Here is a 15,071-nt window from a genome sequence, read left to right as displayed (position 1 = left end):
AAGGAAAACAGTCAAAGGAGACCAAATAATAGTTTAGTCATTAAGCATTGTGAAGGACCTTCAGTCCCTCCTCAAGGGCTATAGATAATATTCTGAGCCGTATCCTGTGAGCTGTCTTACAGATACTGAAATCCCCACCAGGTGGAAGAAGTTAACTACATGATGACCAGACTGTAGCCATGACATAAGCTGCCACAATTCCAAGAAGTGGCCTCAAAGAAATGGAAACCCTGGAACTAAAGATTAACTGTTCTTAAAACAACCAAGATGACGCTGATCAGACCACCGCATTACTGGTTTCAAGATGACTGTCAGAACTGACTGTGCTGTTCTGCTCCCGCCTATGCAGCCCTGAAACTCCCCTTTAAAAGCCCCCGTCCCCTGAGCAGCAATCGGGAGTTGGTTCTCGGACAGGAGTCCACCCTCTCCCCCGGTTGCCAGCCTTCGAAATAAAGCAACCTTTCCTTTCCTACCAACACTCGTCTCTCGAGAGTGGGCTTTCCAGCAGCGAGCAGCAGGACCTGGGTTCCGTAACACAGAGAGGATGAAGAAAGCCAGGACTGTGCCCCAGCCTCTAGGATCCTGTCAGATGACTAGATAATATAACTGATACCAGTAGCTAGCTTTTTTTTTTTTTTTTTTTTTTTTTAATTTATTTTTTGCTGTGTTGGGTCTTCGTTTCTGTGCGAGGGCTTTCTCTAGTTGCGGCGAGCGGGGGCCGCTCTTCATCGCGGTGCGCGGACCTCTCACTGTCGCGGCCTCTCTTGTTGCGGAGCACAGGCTCCAGATGCACAGGCTCAGTAGTTGTGGCGCACGGGCCCAGTAGCTCCGCGGCATGTGGGATCTTCCCAGACCAGGGCTCGAACCCGTGTCCCCTGCATTGGCAGGCGGATTCTCAACCACTGCGCCACCAGGGAAGCCCAGTAGCTAGCTTTTAACTCTATGTTGTAGGTAACAACTGTAAGCATTTGACAAGTATACTCCCATTTAATTCTCACAGCAACGTGGTGAAGTAGGTTATCCCTATTTGCAGAGGTAGAGTGACTCACATACTACCAGCAAGTGATGGAGCCAATATTATAAACACAAGGTCTGTCTTCAGAGCCTGCACCTAAGTAACTTACCTAAAATCGCAGTTAAGTGATAGAACTGGAACTTGAATTTAGGCCCTCTTTCTCCAAATCCCCGTTGCAGCCTCTGTACCAGGTGTTGTCAATTTTTTTTTTTGGTCTCAGGACCCTTTATACTTTTATTGAGAACTCTATAAAGAGTGTTTATGTAGATTGTATCTATCACTATTTACTGTACTAGATGTTAAAACCGAGAAATTTAAACATTTAATTCATTTAAAAATAAGAAAAATCCATTTTATGTAAGTATTTTTACAGAAAAATAACTAGTTTCCAAAATAATTGTTTAAAAACCAGAGAAAAGGATGACATTGCTTTACATTTTTGTAAATTTCTTTAATGTCTGGCTTGATAGAAAACCACTGGATTCTCATATCTGCCTCTGCATTCAATCTGTTACAATTTTAGTTTTGGTTGAAGTATATGAAGAAAATCCAGCCTCACTCCACCGTGTAGCTGAAGAAAGAAGGAATCTTTTAATGGCCTTTTCAGATAATTGTGGAGTATTCTTTTTACTACTACAATAAAATTCAACAAATGGTAGGTTCTTAAAAGTTAGTTGCAATGTGGAATCTGGAAAACATATTAGTGAATTTTTGTACTCTGATACTTTAAAACCCATTGGTCTTGGGCTTCCCTGGCGGTCCGGTGGTTAAGACTCTGCGCTTCCGCTGCAGGGCACGTGGGTTCGATCCCTGGTCAGGGAAGTTCCACATGCCGCAAGGTGCGGCCAAAAAACAAAAAAACCCCACCATTGGTCTATCTTGAACTTTGAATAGATCTTTTACCCATGCATGACTGATGACATCATGCATTGGTCATTTGTAAAATATCAGTTCACTGAGCTATGCAGCCTTTCAAATGTTAACATATTTCACTATTTTTTTAATTACCACCAATCTAATTAGAAGTCTTTTAAGTATTGGGAAGCTGTCAAGCTCATAGCAGATAAAAGTCTTCCAAAATTCTTTTTCCTGTAAATGTCTAATTTCATTATTGGCAACAAATACTGTCAGTTGTTTTCCTTGAAGTGACAATCTCACTTTTTCTAGAAAAGTTCCGCCACATACCTAAATCTGCATAGCCACAGTTTGTCTGTCGTTTGTACTTTCAACTAAAAATGATGTTCCATGAAAAAAAGAGTAGCGAGTTCAGTTACCAAGTCAAATAATGTCACGTGCTTTTTCCTCAAGAGACCAGCTGCAATATATTGTGATTTATGGGAAAAATATTTGGTCATTCAGATGAATGTATATATGAATTCACAATTCCTAGCTCACAGCTCCCAAAACCCTTGGACTTTCCTGAGCTATAAAAGCAGTGAGATAATATTTGGTCTCTTGTCCTCAGGTCCTGAAAACGCTTCAGGGAAAGTGACTTTTGGATCCCACAGAAGGAGGGAGGCTGCTTGCCAGGAGAGCCAACCATGTGATTAGAGGGTGGGACCTTTCAGTCCCAACGCCCAACCTCTGGGGAGGGCAGAGTAGCTGGAGGTTGAATCCGTTGCCAAAGGCCAGTGACTGAGTCATGCCTTTGTAATGAAGCCTCACTAAAAATCCAAAGGACAAGGTTCAAAGAGCTTCCAGGTTGGGGAACATGTGAGGACTGGGGAGAGTGGTGCACCTGGAGAGGGAACAGAAGGTCCGGCCTCTCTCCCCAGGCCATGCCCTGTGTATCTCTATCATTCATCTGGCTGTGGTTTTATATCCTTTTATAATAAACCGGTAATCTAGTAGATAAATGGGTTTTCCTGAGTTCTGTGAGCCGTTCTAGCAAGTTAATTGAAGCCAAGGAGGAAGTCATGGGAACGTCTGGCGTACAAGAATTGCTTGTTGGTGTGCGGAGGCCTCTACACACACACTGGAATTGGGTCCAGGAACGCTTTTCCCCAATGTACTTCAGCCCGCAGAATTGTTTCATGCATACTAAGCATTTTGTCACATAGAATGTGAAAAAGGTGTGAACTCAAGGGTTATGAGTTAATAAAATTATTAATTTTTACTCTTCATGAAGTATATTTTTAAGTGAAACTGGCACTGTGTTTATTACAAATTCATGGCAGTGGACAATACAATGACCGGTAGAACAATTTGTTTCCACTGCCTTAATTCCTGGTAAGGCGCCAGCAATTTTACCCACCATTGCTTTTCCATCAACAGTGCAAATGTCAACAACAGAGAAAAAAAGGCAAATCATGTCCTGGTACAATTAAGAAAACAATTTTGGGCTTCCCTGGTGGCACAGTGGTTGAGAGTCTGCCTGCCAATGCAGGGGACACGGGTTCGAGCCCTGGTCTGGGAAGATCCCACATGCCGCGGAGCAACTGGGCCCGTGAGCCACAACTACTGAGCCTGCGCGTCTGGAGCCTGTGCTCCGCAGCAAGAGAGGCCGCGATAGTGAGAGGCCCGCGCACCGCGATGAAGAGTGGCCCCCGCTTGCCACAACTAGAGAAAGCCCTCGCACAGAAAAACGAAGACCCAACACAGCCAAAAATAAATAAATAAAAATAAAAAATGACTAATACTCTAAAAAAAAAAAAAACATTTTGATCTTGTGACCCCTAAAGGGGTCTCTGAGACTCTCAGCTTCCATGGACCAACCTTTGAGCACTATAACAATTAAATGTACCTAATCTGGGGCTTGGAATACAAAAGCAATGTATAACACAATACCTACCCTGAAGGAGTTCACAGTCTCAATAGGAAACACAAGCAGGTAAACAAATAAATATATCTTGTTGAACACAGACGTAGAGAACAAATGTATGGACACCAAGGGGACACCAAGGGGGAACGGGAGGTGGGGTGGGATGAATTGGGAGACTGGGATTGACACATACACACTACTATGTATAAAACAGATAACTAATGAAAACCTACAGTGTAGCCCAGGGAACTCTACTCGGCGCTCTGTGGTGACCTAAAAGGGAAGGAAATCCAAAAAAGAAGAGATGTATGTAAAAAAAAAAAAAAAAAAAAAAAAAAAAGCACAGGAATATGAACATTTCTTCATATTACCATGACAATAAATACTCTGGGTTCAGACCTCAAAAAAAAAATAAATAAATATATCGCGTTGACTGCTACAACAAAGACAGAGACCAGATACACCACTAGTTACAAGAGAGGGAGTAATCTCATGTCCAGGCATACCTCCAGAAATTCTCATTCAGTAGGTCTTCGGTGGGATTCAGGAATCTGCATTCTAAACAAGCCCTCTAGGTGATCTGGATGCAGACAGCATGAGATCCACACTGTGAGAAACACTGCCTTAAGAAGTATAAATTCTAGGTTTCCAAGAAGGCCCAGCAGGTAGGTAGTTTCAGAAAGAGAGAATATCTTATGATATCTCTCAAAAAAACCACCAGTTGGGTTTCCCTGGTGGCACAGTGGTTAAGAATCCGCCTGCCAATGCAGGGGACACAGGTTCGAGCCCTGGTCCAGGAAGATCCCACATGCCGCGGAGCAACTAAGCCCGTGCGCCACAACTACTGAGCCTGCGCTCTAGAGCCTGTGAGCCACAACTACTGAAGCCCACATGCCACAACTACTGAAGCCCGCACGCCTACAGCCTGTGCTCCACAACAAGAGAAGCCACCGCAATGAGAAGCCCACGCATCGCAATGAAGAGTAGTCCCCGCTTGCCGCAACTAGAGAAAGCCCGCACAGCAACAAAGACCCAACGCAGCCAAAAATAAATAAATAAAATAAATTAATTTAAAAAATAAAGAAAGAAACCACCAGTTAATTTCACTGGCTATTGCTGTTGCAGTGGTATATCAAATCTTTTACCAGAAAAAGGCTTAAAAGGTAAAATCTGGAACAAAGCCTATTTTTTCCCTTTCAATGCTCCAGCGCAGTAGGCAACAAACTTTCTTCTGTAAAGGGCCAGATAGATATTTTAGGCTGCGTGGGCTGTCAGGTTTCTGTGGCATCTAATCAGTTCTGCTGTAGCACAAAAGCAGCCAGAGACAGTATGTAAACCAATGGGTGTGGCTGTGTCCCAATAAAACTTTATTTATAGAAACAGGCAGTGGGTTAAATTTGGTCTCTGGTGGTAGTTTGCTGACTCCATGCTCCAGTGCAAAAGATAATGCTGATGGCCAGTAAGCTGCCTAAAGAGCAAAAGCAACATTCTAAGGGTCATGAAACCACTGAATTTCACATCTAAAGTCGGAATAATTGTTAGGCATCAATTTTGAATTCCCATTTCCTTCCAGAATAAATCATATTTCAATATTCAAAAGGTATTGTGTTGAGTGCCTATCAAGGCATTAGATGCTACGAGGATACACAGTTTTTGGAGACAGAAGTTCTCAACCCCTGGTGGACACGACGTCGGCATCAAAAGTTGAGAAAACTCCGCAGTTGTTTCTGATGATCTGACAATAAAATAACAAGGCCAGGCTGTGACAGTGATTCTCAAACTCTAATGAATAGAAGGGTATGCTAAGTAGATTCTTTAAATTTCAGATCGAAACCCAAGATAGTTAATCAGAGGGGTCATGAATCTACATTTTAAACAAGAATATACAGGCTGCTGCTGTGCGGCAAGTACCACTTACTGACTTTGTTTATAAAAGGATGTTAGAACTAGAGGAACCATAGAGACATCAGTGTGACGTTCTCTTCCAGCCCAAAGTTGGTGATTTTTATAAGTCCATAAACCATTCATAAAAATGCATTTTATTACTTTATAGCCACAACTGAATAGTTCCTGCCCTCAAGTTGAATAATCTTAGATTTTTTTTTTTCCCACTTTGAGGAAAGTGATTTGCCTCTCACTTCAATGAAGACTGTTTTGAGCTGATAACTTCAGTTGAAGCTGTGCAGCAAGGTGTCTCCTTGGGCCCCTGGAGGTTTCCATCAAGCCAAGGTTTCCTCTTGGCTAGGGTTGTCGGACTGAGCATATGTAAATGTAGCAAATGCAAAAGTAAAATACAACACTTTTAGGAAACAATAAGAGAAAATCTTCAGGAACCGGGGGTAAGCAATGAGTTCTCAGAGACGTGACACCAAAAGTTCTCAGAAGGAAAAACTGATAAATAGGATTGCATCAACATTAAAAACTTTTGCTCTGTGAAAAACTCTGTTAAGAGGATGAAAAGACAAGCGACAGACTGGGATAAAATACTTGCAAAGCACCAATCTGACAAAAGACCAGTATCTAGAAAACACAAAGAATTCTTAAAACTCAGCAGTGAAAAGACACACAATGGAACCCAAATTTGGTTTCAATATCATTCTTCAATAAGAGGGACGAGGGCTTCTTGTTGGAGCAACTGGTTCTAGCACTGGAACAGGAAATATGCAGGATGAGCCTGAAGAATCATGTAGTGCCAGAAAGTGAGGAGGGTTCCAAAAAAAACCAAACCCCACACAATCATGGGGGTATGTCAAAAGGACACAACTGAAAGAGCTCCCAATGGCCAAAGCAAGACATTCTGAGCAACAAAATAAATAAGGTAGCATTAGATCATAACACAAAGTATAAAATAAATATCTATGGGTCCATATGGATATAAATGACTGAGTAAACAAACAAATAAATAAATGGGAGAGAATGAACAAATCTACCTTGCAGGTAAATTCTAAAGAATTAACGTAGATAAACACCCTCAACGAGGTGGAAGGTAACTCTCCATCCCCTAAGGGGGGGGCTGCAAACGGGGACTTCCAAAGAATACAGTATGAAAAGGGGGAAAAAAGAAATAGTAACTGTGTAGTGGAGAAACCTGACAGACTCTACCTCAGCCAGGTGATGAAGGTTAACATCAACAGTATAAGCTATGTAGATAGTATATACAGTTGATATATGATGAGAAAGGGCACTTACCTCTGTGGTCTTCCTCCCCAAAACCCAAGCCCCAGTGTAATTATGAGAAAAGCATCAGACAAATCCCAGTTGAGGGGCATTCTACAAAATATCTGACCTGTACTCCTCAAGACTATCAAAGTCATCAAAAACAAGGAAAGTCATGGGAGTTCCCTGGTGGCCCAGTGGTTAGGATTCCAGGCTTTCACTGCCATGGTCTGGATTCAATCCCTGGTCGGGAAACTGAGATCCCACAAGCCGTGCAGCGTGGCCAAAAAAAAAAAAAAAAAAAAAAACCCAAACAAACAAAAAACAAACAAGGAAAGTCTCAGAAACTGTCACACCCAAGAGGTTCGTAAGGAGATATGATGACTAAATGTAATACGGTATCCCGAATGGGATCCTGGAAGAGGAAAACGGTGTTTTCCAGGTAAAAACAAAGGAAATCTGGATAAAGTATGGACTTTAGTCAACAAGAATGTATCAATACTGATCCATTAATTGTGACAAACGTACAAAACTGATTTAAGGTGTTAATAACAGGGTGTGGGGTATATGGGAACTCTGTAGTATCATCACAATTTTTCTGTACATCTAAACTATTCTACAATAAGAAGTCTATTAAAATAAACCCAGTTAGCAAGTGGGCAAAAGACACACACAGACATTTTACAGAACAGAGTACACAGATGGCAAATAAGCACATGAAAAGATGTTCAACATCATTAAGCATTAAGGAAATGCAAATTAAAGCACAATGAGATATCACTACCTACCCATCAGAATGGTTAAAATAAAAAATAGTGACACCACCAAATACTGGCAAGAATGCAGAGAGACTCATACGTTGCTGGTGGGAATGTAAAATGGTACATCCACTCTAGAATAGTTTGGTAGTTTCCAAAAAATTAAACATGCAAGTATGATATGACCCAGAACTACACTCCTGGGCATTTATCCCAAAGAAATGAAAACTATGTCCACACAAAAACCTGTACATGAATGTACATAGCAGCTTTATTCATAATAGCCCAAACTGGAAACAACCCATATGTCCTTCAAGAGGTGAATGGTTGAACAAACTGTGGTACATCCACATCATAGACTACTACTTAGCAATAAAAAAGAACTACAGATACAGGAAACAGCTTGGATGAATGTCAAGAGAGTTATGCTGAGTGGAAAAAAAAAAACAAACGATCTCTAATGGTTACATACTATACAATACTATTTATATAGCATTCTCAAAATGACAAAATTTAGAAATGGAGAACAGATTAGTGGTTGCCAGGGGTTTAGCACGGTGGGAAAGGAGAAGCAGGTGCGGCTGTGAAAGGTCAACGGGAGGAAGAGTCGTGCTGACAGGACTGCTCTGTATCTTGACCATATCGATGTCAATATCCCGGCGGTGACATCACAGTGCAGTTTTGCAAGATGTTACCATTGAGGGAAACTGGGTAAAGGGTACAGGAAAGCTCTGAATTATTTCATAAAACTGCATGTGAATTTACAATTATCTCAAAATAAAAACTTTAATGAAAAAAAATACAATATAGGGAATTCCCTGGCAGTCCAGTGGTTAGGACTCCGCGCTCTCACTGCCGAGGGCTGGGTTCAATCCCTTGTCAGGGAACTAAGATCCCACAAGCCACGTGGCGTGGCCAAATAATAAATAAATAAAAAATAAGAAATACAATACAGTTGGTACTCCTATTGATCGGTTCCACATTCACGGACTCAACTAACTATGGACTGACAGTATTTGGAAAGAAAAAAAATTCAGGAAAGTTCCAAAAACTTGAATTTGCTGCATACCCGGCAACTATTTACATAGTATCTATATTGTATTTACAACTATTTACACAGCATTTACATTGTATTAGGTATTATAACTAGTCTAGAGATGATTTAAAGTATATGGGAGGATATGCATAGGTTTTATGCAATACTACAACATTTTATATAAGGGACTTGAGCATCCATGGATTTTGGTATCCGCGGCGGGGTCCTGGAACCCATCCCACGGATACTGAGGGACGACTGTACTCCCAGTTATTCTGGATTTTCAGAAAAACAATCATTTTTAGTGTCATTATGTCCCATGCCATATGTGGAACACACTGATACTAAAAGATGACTTGTTTATCTGAAATTCAAATGTAACTGAGAGTCCTATATTTTATCTGGCAATACTACCCTTGGCATTAGCTTACCAGGATAAGGTATATATTGCAAAATAAAAGAACATTTAAAAGTTGGCTAGAGAAAATGTGCCCTGATCTCAGAAACCCCTAAGTCCTACCTTCTCAGCAGCTGGCATCTCCTCTGCCTCACATTTTATTACAACAAATGTGCTACTGCCCACCACTCCTGATGAGAAAAGCCACATAGAGTATAAAGCCCTCCTGTCTTCACAGAGGAGTAAAAATTATCCAGATAATCCTCCCTTCTCAACTTCAACTCAAAATATCTATTCCCTCCAAGAAAGATTATGAAAAAATAATAATTAAACAGAATAGTCAGGAAGCATTTTCTAGAAGCAATTTGGGGTGTCCAGTATAACAACACTGTAAAAAACACAACCAAGAAGTAATAGACATCTGAAAAATATCTCTAACATGAAAAAGATGGAGATTGAAAAAGAAAGGAAAATGCAACTTTGTAGGAAATTCATTATTTGAGAAGAAAAAAAAATCAAGAAATTATCATTAATATCCTCAGAGATATAAGATGCTACACCCACAAACAAGAGCAGAATCCCATAGAGAACACAGAGCACAAAAAAATTCCTAGAAACTAAAAATATGATAGATGAAACAAAATTCAGTGGCGAGTTGGAAGATAAAGGTGAGTAAATCCCCCACAAAGTACAGCAAAAAGGCAAAAAATGAAAGTGAAAAGATAAGTAAATCAAAGAACCCGTCTAAGAGATCTATAACAGAAACAGCAGGAATTCTAGAAAGATGTAATAGAGATTAGGGTAGCAGAGGAGGAAAATAAACAAACAAACAAAACCCAAGACAACGTTATAGGACTTAAGGGCAGGAGTTTCCAGAATGAAATGTGCCCAGTAAAATGGACAAAAACAGACCCACACCAACACTGTACTGTAGAGGGGACAAAAATATCCTACAAGCTTCCAGGAAGAAAAACTAAGTTTTAAACAAAGGATCATGAAAACACATTTTCAAATATGCAAGATGGAAAAAAATTACTTCCTATGCACCCTTTTCCAGGAAGGTACTGGGGAACATGCTCTACCAAAATGAGGGAATAAACTGAGAAAGAGAACGACACAGGCTATGGAAAAAAGGAATCCAACAGAAGGAGTGGAGAGAATCCCCAGGATGAACAGAAGAGACCAGAATGAAAGTATGCACCAGGAACATACCAGTGCTGCAGTCAGAGGGCTCCAGGAACGCTTCTTCAGGAGCCTAAAATTGATAAAATGTGTCTGAGCATCTTAAGAGAAGACTTAGACAAATGATGGAGGGTTTGAGGTCAAATCAGTCATAAGCACATAGGCAAACAAAATAAGTATGACAAATGATTCATTCCAGAGAAAACAAGGAGTTGTTCAGGAAAAGAAAAGTAAGCAGTTTACTGCATGACTGAGCTCTGGGCAGCATTTACATAGTATAATAATGTACAACAGAATTACCATATAAGTGGATTGAGAAATTGGAGGGATGAGAGCTGGGATGTGTGTATGGTAGAGGCAGAGAGACCTAACCTTCATCCTCTACAACCGAAAATCAGTAGAAATGACCTAAAGCTGATAAATCAAAAGGGAGCAATACAACTGTGTTATTAAAAAAATATGGAGATAATTTTTTTTAAAAACTCAATTGAAAGTAGTTACTTTTGTAGAAGGAAAAATGTGAGTGGAACAGAAGAGTGCTCCTTTTCATAGAACTGACTTTTTTTTAAGATTTTTTTAATTTTTTGATGTGGACCATTCTTATAAAGTCTTTACTGAATTTGTTACAACATTGCTTCTGTTTTATGTTTTGGTTTTCTGGCCGCGAGGCACGTGGGACCTTAGCTCCCAGACCTGGGATCAAACCCGCACCCGCTGCATTGGAAGGTGAAGTCTTAACCACTGGACCACCAGGGAAGTCCCAGAATTGACTCTTTAAATTGCTAACTTCCATAGAATTATTTGAGTCTTCAAACTCATAACTTATTTAAAAAGAAAAAAGGATGAAAAACTCCAGTCATCAAGTATCCATCCCCCCAAAAACTTTTTTTAACGCCAATTTAATCCATATTCTTCAACTTAAAAAAAAATCTTCCCACCTCTAATGGTATTACATTAACCAACTACAGAACTGTTTTCAAAACCCCATTTTTCAAAGCACTTTAAAGAATCCCCCACCAACAATGTAGAGACCAGCCCATCCTGCTAATACTTCATTGGGACTTAAATTCATCTAAATATTTACATTGGCGTTTATATTTGGAACAATAGTGGCTTATTATAGAGAACATAGCTGTGTTTAACATGCCAGATCCGGATAACTTTATTCAAGATTTTGACAGAAATTATCCCCAAAGTAATATTAAACTTAGACACTTTTTAAAAGTCCAGATGTGAAATACCAAAAAAAATTTGAATTCAGTCTAGAGTCAATACTAAGAACTCAATCATATCCACAAAAAAATGAATACTATTTTCCTTCTTATATTCACTATATTTTCTGGAACAGGTTGCAATTTAGTTTTCCTTTCCTTGATATTGGCATTTGGAATCATTTTAACATGGTTTACACCTTTAAGTTCTAAGTCTGTACTTATCCTGAATATCTTATTATAATTAAAATTATAAGTCCAGAAGCAATAGCCCTCCCTTACAGAAAGAATCCAATTAATAAATGTAGAAGGAATAAGAGAAACAAAGTCACATTCGAACACCACAGTAGTAACAAGCAAGATCTGCCAGTGGATACAAAAATGAGTGGGCAAAAGTTTAAGCAGAAACAGGACATTTGCATAGCTCACATTATCTCTAGCAAACATTCAGTCATTACAAAGGAAAGCATAGTAAGTTTACAGCAGAGAATCCTAGCAGATGCCACCTCAGGTAGTGGCTAAGGTTAATAACACCAGAAATACATTACCGCATCAGGTGTCAAGATACACTGTCACAGATCGGAGGACGCTATGATGACATGACAACTAAATGCGAGGCAGGATCCTGGATTGGATCCTGAAACAGTGAAAGGACATTAGTGAAAAGACTAGAAAATCTCTACTTTCAAAACTCTCTACTTTAGTTAATAGCATTATATCAAGGCTAATTTCTTAACTTGACAGATGTTCTACAGCTATGTAAGATGTTAATATAAAGGGAAGGTGAGCGTAGAGTATACAGAAACCGCTGTTTTTGCAACTCTTCAGGAGGTCTAAAATTATCTCAAAACTAAAAAAAAAAAACTGTTAAAAAACATACACACACACATATATATGTGTGTGTGTATAATGTGTGATTTATAGATAAAAAAATCAAGACTTCAGGGAAATTGGTATCTTGGGCACTCAGTTAAAAAATAGTGTTCTCTCCTGTATTAGTCATTGTCTCACTGGTTTATGTTAACTTAGCTTTAAGGTTCTCCCCCTTCTAAATATTTAGTTTCAAGTACAACTTTTAAATTTTCATAGAAAAGCCTTTTGTAACATTCTTATATTAGGCCAAAAATAAAAATCCTAGAATAAAATTGTCACCATATTATCTCATAAAATCACTCATACCAACCTAAGACCCGGCCAATATTTTTACTTTACTTCTTCTCGTCATATAATATGTTTGTATTGGTTTTTTTTATAAGGAGAGGAGATGGCTGGATTTATTTTCTTGTTAATAGGCCTGGCAGTCAAGAAAAAAAATCACTTGGATATCTTATTAAGAAACAGCAGTTTTTCCAATAACAGATACTGCATACTGGAACTCACTTCAGATGAAAAAAGTAAGTTATCTACCTAAGTCTCTTCTACATGATAGCATAGAGCTACCCAAGCAAATCCAGCTAAGACCCTTTCAATATCCCTTCCTTAAATCTGGCTCTAAAATGACTGTTATTAGTGATGGTAAACATCTTTCTTATAAAACAGGCAATACTGTCTATGCAATTTATTCTAGGGAAACAAAGATAAACATCAAATCTACCTTTAAAAGAAGAACACAATTTCCCACTCTAGCTATGGCTGATTCATTCCCTGAGCATGAATCCTCTTTTACCCTCGTTGTTTCTTACTGTAAACTGAGCAGATACACTGAGCTGAAATCTGCTCATAGGGATCCTGATGGTGAAGCTAATATTTTAGATGGAGAACAGCATTCCCAAATAGTTGTATTTATTACTTTTGCAGTTATTATTTCTACGTGCTGTGGCATTTAATTTTTAATCTGTGTTCATCACACTGCTCCATATGGAAGCAGCTGTAGTAAAAAGATAATTAAGGGGGAAGAAAGGAAATTTTAAAGTGGATCTTCATCCAAATACGATTAAGACAGCGAAAAAGGAAATAGCCCCATTTTCATTCCTATACCCATGCCATTTCCAAATTAACCTTCCAATAGTAACATGAAAAATAGAAGTGGTAAAACTCTAACCTAATGATCTATACAAAAAAGGAGACAATCTACCTCAGGAACTCACTACACAGTGCAATATATTCAAGTGGTGAAAAGATATAAATTCATCCAGAACTGCCATACTATCTGGGTGTCAGTATAGTCTCTTGAGTAATTATATTAAACATATTACTACAAAATGTACCAAGAAGTAGAGAATAACACTATATTTGTGAACTACAAGTAACAAAACAAAACAGAGGTCCAAGAAGGCTAAAGTCCAAGCTGTAATTTACACACAAAGTGTACGGTGAAAGCAGTCACAATGTACAAAAATGTGACAAGTAATCCAGATGTTTAAAAAAACAGAGCCTGTTTGTCTCAGACAACATCCAGTCTTATCCGGTAGGTTTCTGATAAGCCTGTTACATAAGGTGAATTTCCCTCCTGCTGATAAGAAGCAGCTTGCAGATACCCATAAATTTCTTAAGGGGTGAGACTACTTGGCAATACTGGTAACTCCATAACTTCCTATTACATTCATTGGTCTGAAAACTGAAAACAACTCATAACCCAACTGTTCTTCCAAGTCCTTTACCAGTTTTTCAAGTTTTATAGCAAAGGAAAGTTGGAATGTATTGCTTCTTCTCCTCAACAGGCATTTCAAAAAGAGGGTAATTAACCAAAATCAAGAGTTCTTTGGTCAAGTTAGTAACAGGCTTCCCCTTTGTTCTAAATCCCTTCATAATCCTTTTTTTTCCAATTTTTCCAGTATGGCCTGGATTTTACAAACAGCCTCTTTCCTGGCCTGCCGGACAGAGTCCTGGCCCCCAGTTTCAACTGAATCCAGTTCCAAAAGTTCCTTGGTTAGCATTTCTTCCAGAAGCCAGTATGCTTTGTCTGTCTTTTTTCCTACGAACTCTTCTACTTCTTGCTCAAGATACTGGACCTTCTCCAGCACATGCATGATTTTTTTAATACTTGCGGGAGTCCCTTCATCTGAAGATAAACACTCTTCAGGAAGATTATTACTCTGATCTGGATTGCTGGGATGCTCGTTGGTGGCATTACCATACAGCTGAGGCTCAGCACTATACTGGACTTGGGAATCCAAGAGCTCTGGATTATCGTTGTTCATTGTTCCCGAGGACTCGTACTGATGGACACTGCAAGGAAAGTTGTGCCGGTTCATACCTTGGTCTGACTGGCTATAGGGGTATGAGGAATCCTTGGAGTAGGAGAGCAAAGAGGGGAAAAAAGCTGTTTTAATGGGGATCCATCAACATCAGATTTGTTAGCCCACATCTTTCACCTGACCAGGAAGGTACACGAAAAGACTCCCCACCAATAAAAGTGGACGGCCCTCCTTAATCATTTGAGAAGAATACAGCCCTAAAAAGATAAAAGGAAGAGAATTCCTGAGTATAAAGGCTGGACTCTACCCTGAGACAGGTCATCATCATGAACACCTCATAATCTATCCTTACCACCTCACAATCTGTCCAGTGACTTAATACATAGGAATTATATAGTTTTTTCCCTAAAGAGATAAA

General features: G+C 39.4%; 1 protein-coding gene across 5 annotated transcripts in view; it reads right to left on the bottom strand.

The window, feature by feature from the left end:
* Nucleotides 1–7,939: 7,939 nt before the first annotated feature.
* Nucleotides 7,940–15,071, bottom strand: part of BAG4 (BAG cochaperone 4) — a gene marked incomplete at its 5' end in the record, with an annotated part of 33,452 nt that continues 26,320 nt past the window's right edge. For 2 of the 5 annotated variants that reach the window (XM_082374660.1, XM_082374659.1), the window contains one exon: nucleotides 7,940–14,746. In XM_082374660.1, the coding sequence (XP_082230786.1) occupies nucleotides 14,261–14,746 (486 nt within the window). In that variant the 3' untranslated portion in view covers nucleotides 7,940–14,260. The remainder of the gene's footprint in view (nucleotides 14,747–15,071) is intronic. The other 3 variants (XR_014238983.1, XR_014238984.1, XR_014238985.1) reach the window with 3 other exon arrangements.

The sequence above is a fragment of the Balaenoptera borealis genome (assembly GCF_965194805.1).
Source record: "Balaenoptera borealis genome assembly, chromosome: 21".
NCBI lineage: Eukaryota > Metazoa > Chordata > Mammalia > Artiodactyla > Balaenopteridae > Balaenoptera > Balaenoptera borealis.
The sequence above is the reverse complement of the archived record's forward strand: the minus strand, read 5'-3'. Positions and strand labels throughout refer to the sequence as shown.